At 44.4% G+C, this 11006-nt stretch overlaps 1 protein-coding gene across 14 annotated transcripts in view; it reads right to left on the bottom strand.

Annotated features, from left to right (window-relative positions):
* The window catches only part of WWOX (WW domain containing oxidoreductase), a 683982-nt gene that overhangs the window by 513827 nt on the left and 159149 nt on the right, over positions 1-11006 (bottom strand). Inside the window, exon 1 of one of the 14 annotated variants that reach the window (XM_019535927.1) lies at positions 3511-3655. The exons of the other annotated variants lie outside the window; for them this stretch is intronic. Coding sequence (XP_019391472.1) covers positions 3511-3596 — 86 coding nt within the window. The 5' untranslated portion in view covers positions 3597-3655. Of the gene's footprint in view, positions 1-3510; positions 3656-11006 lie in introns of those variants that run through there. 14 annotated transcript variants of the gene reach the window in all.

The raw sequence follows: 11006 nt of genomic DNA, 5'->3' as shown, positions 1-11006 counted from the left end.
CATCGCTCCAACACTCTTCTCGATATTTCTTACCATGATGCTACATCTAACCATCAACAAGCTTCCAGCTGGAGGGGAACTAAACTGCCGAATGGATGGTAAGCTGTTTCATCTCAGCCAATTCCAAACTAAAACCAAGACCACCCTGACCTCCATCACTGAGCTCCAGTACACGGATGATGCTGTAGTCTGTGCTCATTTGGAAGCAGACCTTCAGGCAATCGTTGACATCTTTACCAAGGCATACAAGAAAATGGGTCTGATATTTAACATTCAGAAGACAAAAGCCCTCTATCAACAAGCTCTTAATGAGCAATCCTGAGCTCCAGTCATTCAGATTCACAATGAGACTGGAGAAGGCTGAGTATTTCCCATACCTCAGAAGCCATCTCTCGCAAAAGGCTGACAGAATCAGAGAAAATTAGGGCTGGAAGGGACCCGGGAGGTCATCTAGGCCAACCCCCTGCTCAAGGCAAGACCATCCCCAACTAGATCATCCCAGACAAGATGTTGTCTACCTGGATCTTAAAAAGCTCCAAGGAGGGAGATTCCACCACCTCTCTGTGTAACCTGTTCCAGTGCTTTATTCCCCTCCTAGTAAGGACATTTTTTCTGATATCTAACCTAAATTTCCCTTGCTGTAACTTGAGATCATTGCTCCTTGTTCTGTCATTTGCCACCACTGAGAACAGTCTCTAGCTCCATCCTCTTTCAAACCCTTCTTCAGGTAGTTGAAGGCTGCTATTAAATCCTCTCTCAGTCTTCTCTAGACTAAATAAGCCCAGTTCCCTCAGTCTGTCCTCATAAGTCATGTCTCCCAGCCACCAAACCATGTTGTTGCCCTCTGCTGGATCCTCTCCAACTGGGCCGCATCCTTTCTGTATTGGAGACCCCAAAACTGAACACAGCACTCCAGATGTGGCCTCACCAGTGCCGAATAGAGAGGAATAATCACTTCCCTTGACCTGCTGGCAGCACACCTACCAATGCAGCCCAGTCTTCTGTTAGCCTCCTTAGCAACAAGGGCACACTGTTGGCTCATATTCAGCTTATTGTCCACTATAACCCCCAGGTCCTTCTCCACAGAGCTGCTGCCCAGCCGGTCAGCCCCCAGCCTGTACAGGCACATGAGACTGTTGTGTCCTAAGAATAGGATTTTGCACTTGCCCTTGTTGAACATCATGACATTTCTTTTGGCCCAATCCTCCAATTGGTCTACGTCACTCTGAATCCTATCCCTACCCTCCAGTGTACTGATTACTCCCTCCAGCTTGGTGTTATCTGCAAACCTGGTGAGGGTGCACCCTATGCCATCTTCCAGGCCATTGATTAAGACATTGAACAAAAGCAGCCCCAGGACCAACCCCTAGGGCACTCCACTTGATACCGGCTGCCAACTAGACGTTGAGCCATTGATTACTACTCTCTGAGCCCGATGCTCCAGTCAGTTTTCTATCTACCTTACAGTCCATTCATCCAGCCCATAGTTCCTTAGCTTGCCTGCAGGAATGCTGTGGGAGACCATATCAAAAGCCTTGCTAAAATCATGGTACACCACATCCACTGGTCTCCTCGTGTCCACAGAGCGAGTCATCTCATCAAAGAAGGCAACCAGGTTGATTGGCCTTGGTGAATCCATGCTGACTGTTCCTAATCACCTGCCCCTCCAAGTGCTTAGAAATGGATCCCTGGATCTGCAATCACATCAGCCAACTCCCTCAGCATCCTCGGATGCATCCCATCCAGCCCCATGGACATGTGCACGTCCAGCTTTTCTAAACAGTCCCTAACCTGTTCTTTCACTACTGCTGGCTGCTCACCTCCTCCCCAAATTGTGCTGCCTGGTGCAGTAGTCTAGGAGCTTATCTTGCCTGTGAAAACTGAGGCAAAGAAGGCATTGAGCACTTCAGCCTTTTATGCATCCTCTGTCATAGGGTTGCCTCCTCCATTTTGTAAGGGCCCCACACTTTCCCAGATTCTCCTCTTGCTACCAACATACTTGTAGAAACCCTTCTTGTCACCCTTGATACCTGCAACTCCAATTTCGCTTTGGCCTTCCTGACTTCATCCCTACACACTCAAGCAATGCTCTTACATTCTTACCTAGTTATTTGTCCAAGTTTCCACTTCTTATAAGCTTCCTTTTCGTGATTTAGTTCAGGGGTCCCCAACCCAAGGCTGCGAAGGGTTGGCTGCCAGTCTGCAGGAGGGCTGGCTGCCAGACCAAAAGTGACCACGGACCGACAAACTGTGGACCAGCAAACTGCGAACTGGAAGTGACCAGCATGGTTTGGAAAGACTGAGGGAACTGGGCTTATTTAGTCTAGAGAAGACTAAGAGAGGATTTAATAGCAGCCTTCAACTACCTGAAGACCGGCAACCATACTTTACTGCATACCGGCATACTGCAGACTGGCAACCATACTTTATATACCGAGTATAAAAAAGGGTTGGCTGCCTGCCCACAGTATGTCAGTCACTGCTGGTCTGCAGTTTTCCAGTCTGTGGTTTGGTGGTCCATAGTCACGTCTGGTTCATGGTTTGCCAGTCCTCAGCATAAAAAGGGTGAGATCCCCTGACTTAGTTTACTGAAGAGTTCCCTGCTAAGCCACGTTGGTCTTCTGCCATATTTGCTAGTCTTGTTCCTGTGCTCTCAGTAAGAATTCTCTAAAGCACAGCCAGCTCTCCTGGACCGCTCTCTCCCCGCTTTCCAGGGGATCCCGCCCATGAGTTCCCTGAGCAAGCTGAAGTCTGCTTTTCTGAAGTCCAGGGTCCTTACTCTGCCGCTCTCCTTCCTTCCTTTCCTCAGAATCCTGAACTCTATCATCTTGTGGCCACTGCTGCCAAAGTTGCATCCACTACTACATTCCCCACCAATTCAACTCTGTTTGTGAGCAGGAGGTCAAGAAGAACATGGCCCCTAGTTGGGCACTCCAGCCCTTCAACCAGGAAGTTGTACCCAACGCTCCAAAAACTTTCTGAATTGCCTGTGCACTGCTGTATTGCCCTCCCAGCAGATGTCAGGGTGACTGAAGTCTCCCACGAGAACCAGGGCCTATTTCCCTGGGTCTTCATCTGCCTCTTCTCTCTTACTGCCCTTTTTCCAAGGTCACCTTCCCTAGCAAACTCACTTCAAAGCTGGCCTGTTTACTGCTTGTTGGCCCCAAAAGGTTCCTTTTTTCCTGCTTCCTCACACCAAGCTAAAAGGCTTTCCCCTCAAAAAGGGAGAGGGGAGGCCAAAGTGACCTGCAAACTGTCCTGTGAACTGCCTGCAAACTGCTTATCCTGTTTGGTGCTCCTGTTCGCTGGCTCATCAACAGAGAAATCCAACATCACCTCAAATGTGCTAGTGCAGCCTTCAGACACCTGAAGAAACAGATGTTTCAAGATCGTGACATCAGATCCAAAACCAAGTTCATGGTTTATCAAGCAGTCATGATCCCCATCTTACTGTATGGAGCTGAGACATGGACAATGTACAGGAGACAACTCAAGTTGTTGGAAACGTACCGCCAATGCTGCCTGTGAAAGATTCTTTGAATCCAGCAGGTAGACAGACGCACCAGTATTAGCATCCTCTCGCAAGCAAACACCATGAACGCTGAGATGATAACCGTGTGACATCAACTTAACTGGCCTAGCCACATCATCCAGATATCCAACTCAGGACTCCCAAAGCAGGACTCCCAGCTCAGTCAAGGTGCACACTCAAGAGGAGGTCAGAGGAACTACTTCAAGAACGTCCTCAAAGTCAACTTGAAAAAACGCAACATCAACATCAACTCATGGGAGAGTATCACCCAGGACCACCCTAAATGGAGGAAGAGTCTGCTGCAAGGATCTCAATACTCTGAAACCTTACAACAACAGGAGACAAACAAATAGGAGCAGCAGAAACCACAGACCAAATCAAGAACCCAGAGCCACCCACCCCGCACAGAAACATGTGCCTGAGCTGCATACAAAAAAATCACCCTAACGCGGTGGTCAAAAAACACTGTAGTCCTATCTAATCAATCAGTGGTCAAAAGTCCAATATCTGTATCTGAACAGAAGTGGGATTTATGTATTTATTTTAAGGCTCACAGACCACTTCAGAGAAATACTGAAACCTCAGGAAAATTCAGGAAGTACAGCTTTCTGAAGGCTGAGTTTCTGCTCTTCTTTAGCTTAAGTACAACCTATATTCATAAATCTGGTTCCATATTTTGCACCTGGAAAAGAAACTGAGGCTGTATTGTGTCTATGAAAGGGCAGCACTGTATCTTTACTAAAATACCCTGGCAAAAACCCTGTCCCATGTCATCCTGGTGCAATCCATGTCATGCAGAAGGGTTGAATAGATGGAACAAAGTTCACACAAAGGCAAGAATGATTTTCCTGGTTTGTAAGCTCTCAGGGGCAAGGACCATATTTTTGTTCTATATTTATGGAGCATGCCTGGCACAATGAAGTCCTGGGCATTGTGGCCATACTAATACATAATAGGGAACAAAAAGGAAATTATGGAGCTCTTGGGCTATGCTATACACCTCATTAGAACTATGCTGCAACATGGAACTCTTGTAAAGCAGCGTAGTTTACCATCATGTATCTGCTGACTGTCTTATAACATTCTTGAAATATGTAGATTTATACAAAAGGGCAAGGACTGCCCTCAGATATCTATACACACATCCTGGCTAAGTGAAAGAGAGGAAAGCGGGTCACAAAAGTGACATGTAAAAAGTCCACTGAAATGTACAAATATAAAACAAACAGGAAACACTGAGCACTTAAATATTACAAATTATTGATCTGCAGGTTTAGTTTACATAAGTCATTTTTATTCATTTGCAGTTCTTGAGAGTAGACCAAACCCTCTTATCCTGTAATAATTGCAACTTCAGTGACAGGACACAGCAGTCCCATGTGTGCTGGAGCAAAGGTATGTGATCTCCAGGGTGTAGGGCACCCACACAGCAGCTCTTGAGCTCCACTAATCCAGCTCATAGCCTGTACGAGTACCCAAGGTTACTGTGCTTCTCATATAAGCTAGGTACAGACATTAAAAAAGCCAGAGCCTGAATTGATTCAATCTTTGCAGGTTAGCCTAACCTGCATAGATTGAACCAATTTGTAAGTGAACAGACATTCACTTTTGACTCTGGAAATGTGGGCACATGGCTGCAGTGGCTCAGGCTAGAAGCTGGGGGAGGGGAAGGGTGCTAGACTGAGCCCTCAGCTGCAGGGAAATTATACAAGGCGGGGGAGCAGGGGCAGGCCTGAGTATGATTTGGGAGGGGTTTAATTCCCCTGCCCGGGCTTGCAGAAACCTCAGGCAGGGCGTGCCTGGAGGGGCAAGGAGGAAGCAGTCCCTGCCAGGCATTTCCCATCCCCACCCTCATGGCTCCAACAGCCATGGTGTGGCCAGACCTCAAGGCAGCAAAAAGCAAACAGAGATTGTGGCTTAATTCCCCGCTCCATATCCTGTCCCTGGGGTCCCAGGGGCAGAGCAGCCCGTGTCAGGCATTTCCGCCCCACATTGCCATGGGGGGAGGGAGCGGAATAAGCCCCCTTCACCTCAGCTGGCCATGCCAGATAGTGCTTGGCCTCAGCAAAAGCGGGTGCGGGGAGGGAGCAACCTGACACAGGCTGCTATGCCCCCGCCTGACAGGCCCCCGCCAGTAGAACAGCGAGCGGATAAATGCCTGGAAGGGGCTGCTGTTCCCCTGCCCGGCAGACGCCAGCTGGGGTCTGTGCTGGTGGGACAAGGAAGGGAGGGAATAAACCTCTTCCTTGCCCCCTTTCTTTTATGGGGTCTTCTGGAGCAGACAGCACAGTCCAGGCCAGGGCTGCAGAGCATGCTGGGGGACTCTGGTTTAACTTATCCCAGGAAGAGGTCTGGGACAGAAGTTTCATAAATCAGTTTGACTTCAATCAGTTGAGTCTGCTACTACATTCAACCGGTTTATCTCAAACCAATTTCAGCCATTTTGAAACTGGCCTATGTGCAGTGAATTTTGTGTTCTGTTACAGGTTTCTGCTCACTTGAACTGGTTTATGTGTAACTTCTGTCCCTAGCCATAAAGGCCAGCCACCGCTTAACCACAGAGTCAGTGGCCACACCTTATCCCCTTGAGGTATGCAAAACTGCTATTTAAGGTAGTGCAGATTTGGCCTCCAGGAACAGCATGCTGAACAGTTCAGTTCAGGGTCTGTTTAACCCCTTCATATTCACATGGGTTTTATCATATGCACCTGCTGAGGACACGTGACAAGGTTTAGCCTAACGTACGTTTATCTTAAATATGCCATACAGTATATTTTGTTAATTTTTGCAATTTTTCTGCATAAAAAAAGCAAGAGACAGAATTAAATTTTAACTCTGCTTATAGTGGAAGTATGCAATCCCTCACTTTTCATATTTTTATCTGGTGAACGGATTTTAGGAATTACTCTCCTAGAAACAAGAGGTTCCCCCCTCCAAAAAAAAAAAATGCTATTTTGTTTTTAATATTAATATAATCCTTGCAGTTGCTACTTGGCAATGACCTTATGACAAGACATCACATTGTGAATTCTGAATACACAACTGACAATAAAAAGAACGTCCCCTGTTGTTACTTTCAGTTGGCCTTCAGATTTATAAGGCAAGTGAAAACTGCATGAAAGAATGCAATTTGAATTAAGAGGACACAAGACAGAATGAGCCCACATATGAACCAGGACTCTGTTCTCCCTATCCAAATTTTAATATCCTTCATTAATGTTAATTATACAATAACTACCGGAGGCAAAATATGTACCCTATACTTAAACCTGTCAGCAAAATTAATTAAAAAGAGGATTCCATACTATAAAACTATAAAATGCGATGAATTTTTAATTGTAAAGGCATTTAATTGGGCTTTACAAAAGAAAAAGAATTACATTACTCTTTGTTTTTAATCAGATTTCTGTTTTTCAAACACCATCTTTCTATCCATTTTTTTAAGTAAATTAAGTTTCAGAGAGGCCGTAAAATTAGGATTCTATAGCATTCCATCAAATGGTACGATGTGTAGGGCATTAATAAAAGCAGAAGTATGTTGACCACATATCCTGGCTGAATATAAGTAATTTATTTTAGTTAGTTTTGGTGTTCACAAATGATGCACGATCAACAGCCCTGGAAAAATGAAGTCCTCCATTTATCCAAAGAGCAGAAACCTCAAGGGCAGCATTGACGGAGACGGCCATTGTACCTCATTTCTGTCCTGAAAAGACCACCTTTTAGGCTAAGAGGATAGTTCAGGATCCGTGTCCATTATGTTACTTGTCTCTCTAGTGAGACCGTTAACAAGGGGCCAATTAGTGTCAATTTTGATGGTAGTTTTTTGTGATGTGGACACTTAGCCACTAAGAAATGGGCAGAGATCACGTACTCCCTTCACATTCGTCATGTACCAGCCGTCACACGGTTATGAATTTCAGCCACCAAAGGTAGATTCTAGTCTCCAAGGTGCCGTGTCTTGTTCCACTGAACATTTCATTGTGCGGTAGCAGAATTTTCAAGGTACATGACAATTCATATCAGACGCCTGGTACTAAAGTCCACTTTTATAACTGGAATAGAGTTAGAGGATTGCAGCACTATGACCTTGATTTCTACATTGCCCTTAGTAACCAACCCTAGGAAAAAAAATATCCACTTGCATCTAAAGCCAACTGCTACAATCCTTTATCAAAGCTATAGGTAAACAACAACAAGAAGTCAGCAGCAAACCAGGATTTTCCATTGTGCTTATTCCTACTGTTGACATTACAAAGCTGCTCTCTTTAACCGTATGACTCCTATTTGACATTTCTGTAAGCACTGTACAGCTAAAACCTTGCACAGTGTTTTGAAAATTTACCCCTATGCCTCTTTAAAATGTCTTCAGCCAGTGACTTACACTGCGCCAAGTGAGCTAATGCGTTCTACTATTACAATTTAAGAATGTACTGGGACTTGCACATAAGCTGCTCCATCATAGTACTGTATCCAGTCACTGTTTCTTATCATTCACGGCATGCCCGAGACCTGAGAATATAGTGCTTTGACTGTAAGCAGTACTGAAACGGTAGAAAACTCACCCTACCTTTATAAGCGCAGTAGAATTTGGTTACTTTAAAAAAGCACTCTGAATTGGCAAGGGGTTTTTTTCCCCGGGGAATCTCAGAAGTGAAAATACCTACGGTTTTGTGTGGTTTTGGTATCTTGTGATATGTCACCAACTCTTGCACCTAGGCAAGTTATTCAGCTCACACCTGCTTATGCAGACTCTGCTATTGTAAGTAATGAAGTAATCTGAGGAGATGTTGTGCACTGCTTGAATGCACTGTTTTATTTGTTTTGTCTTGGTTTGTGTTTTTTGTTTTGTGTTTTTGGGGGGTTTTTTACAGAATGCATTGTCTGACACAGAATAACTGATTACATTAGAGAGATGCAAAAATTAAGTCATGTCTAGTTCCACCAGTTACTTATGGAATTTAATAATCAATTGGTTAGCATATGATGCAAAACTATGTTCTGTCAAGAGTATTGTGAACTGGCTGTGTGCAGCAGGAGCTACTTTCAAGGGAATTAATTACTGCAGATTTGCAAATGGAAGGATAATATTTTCCAGCAAACGCAGCTTGTGCATTAGGAGGTTAAACAAACACTCTCCAAAATGTCAACACAATTCTTGGCTTTGGTATTCTCCCATTTCAAATGCAATGAAATAGTTAACTCAGAATATTATGCAAAGGGAATACTGCTCAAATCTTCCCAGGAAGCAGAATGTCACACCATCTGGGGCGCTCCTCAAGTGATTTGAAAAGTTCACATTGTTTGGAATTGTACAGACATTCAACAGAAGAGGCCCTGCCATATCCCCAAAGCCTCATAAGCAACTGTAGACCCATGCCATACCTCCCCCCCCAAAAAAAATAAGAAAGAGGCAAAGCTATGTGCCTTCTCCCCCACCACAAAAGAAGCAAAGTCACATCCACAGCACTTTTCCATTGCAAAGTTCTGAAAACTGCTTCTAAATCAGTGTCAGAAACTGGCATCACTTGCTGCAAGGAAACATCCTATTCTACAGAGAAGATCCCCTGCATCCTGGCTACTCTCATGGGCCAGCAGGAACAACATGCCTACCACGGGACCAGAAACATCATGTCCACCTTCCAGGAATCCAGATCATTCATAAAACTAGAAGTCATGATAGAAATACACTAATACACCTCTTTCCTGCGTGATGATGACAAACATCAAATAACACTTAACAAATCCCCCTAGCAGTGTGTGTCAATGATTTAAAGAAGGGAATCTGTTACCTACTGAAAAACCATGCAATAGTCTCAGGAGTACTGAAGGAATCAGTGTCTGATATTGGTGACTTCATAACTAATGCTTAGTGTCTAACTTCCCTCTTCTAAGAAAGTTGATTGAGACGCTTGCAAAAAATAGTCTCCCGTGCCATCTATTAGCTGACAGTCTTCTGGATGCCTGTCAGACAGGCTTCACTCTAAGGCAAGCTACAGAGACAGTTGTTGTAGCCCTGATGGATGACCTCCTCCTATTCACAGGCAAGGGAAATGCATCCAAACTCATCCTGCAGGACCACTTTCCAGAATCTAATACTGTTGATCAGCAATTATTCCTGCCCCCACCTCCAAAGGTCGAAGGGAAATGCACTAAAATGGTTCAGCTTGTTCCTTTTGGTCAAAAAACTCTGAGCATTGTTATGAGCAACTGTCCCTCTGCATCCAGAAGCCATTGCCTATACAGGGCTCAGCCCTCACCACCACATTATGCAGTACTTCTACAAAACACTGACCACAGAACTGCCCCAAAAAAGAAAAATGAATGAACACAGGTAGCATTATGTTCAGAGCTAAATGCTAAGCTTGACCCTTTAAAACTTTTCCAGTAAATTCCTCTTGCATACAAATGATCACACATAAGAAGTCAGAAAATATTAAGTAACTTGTTCATGTCCTCCTGTAAAGGAAGAGAGAGACACTGATACTCTTTGCGGATACAACGGTGGCATAAATGTTGCGGCAGACGGAGAAGACAGACCTACTTTTCCTCTCCTGCGGTGAGGAGGAAGTTTTTTTCTTGTACAAACATAAATTTAAAAGTTCAACGTTTGAACAAAGAAGTTAGATCCCACACAAAGACAAGCAAGTTGGGAAGTAGTTCTTACCACACATGTAATGTTATCCCACACTTGACCTTTCTAACACTTACTCCACCCTCCAAACTCGTACAGAAATTATCCCAAAGTGGAGTATTACTGTAAACTCAGACATGAGTTTCCCAAAAGTTAGAAATGAAATAAGAGCACTAAGAGACTGTTTAATTTGTTGACATGCCGTGTCTCTCACACTTAACTGTGTCACATGTTGCAAATGTGATATGCAGTGTTAGAAATACTAAGTCTCAGAAATGCTTCTTCCCCCACACACCCCATTTGGCCTTCCAAAATATAAATCTCATTTCTTTTGATACTAAGCTACTATAAAAAAAAAAGTGAAGGTCAGGTAAGCTTCGTCTTCTTTTTCTAACAAACTACTCCAGAGCGTACCATGGACAAATGAAAAAAAATATATCAAGCTAAAAAGCAGGAAAGTGGGAGGACCAGCTGTGCATCAGCTCTTCCACTGTAATTTTTTCATATGTCCTCTCCTAATCCTTGGTTAATGGAAGCAAAGCCCCTTATGAAGCTGCTGCTGTCTGGCTTCCACTTGCAGGATAGAAACAGGTATGCAAGACAGCTATCATGGAGCAACTGATGCAAAGTAAATCTTCCCCCTCCACCTTGGGATAACTCCATTACCACTTAAGCTCATTTGGCTGGCGGGATTTGCAGGCAGTTGCTTCCCTGTTCCCCTCCTGTTAAGGTCTCAGGTAAGACACAGGACTCATCTAGGCTTATCAAAATCACCTACCTGGGACTCCAAAGCCCTGTGCCTTATCCTGATTTCAGCAGTTCTGAAAAGCCTTATATCAT

Source organism: Crocodylus porosus, unplaced genomic scaffold (assembly GCF_001723895.1).
Source record: "Crocodylus porosus isolate Cpor-Errol unplaced genomic scaffold, CroPor_comp1, whole genome shotgun sequence".
Lineage (NCBI taxonomy): Eukaryota > Metazoa > Chordata > Crocodylia > Crocodylidae > Crocodylus > Crocodylus porosus.
Note: the sequence above shows the minus strand (reverse complement) of the source record. Positions and strands in the feature narration are given on the sequence as shown.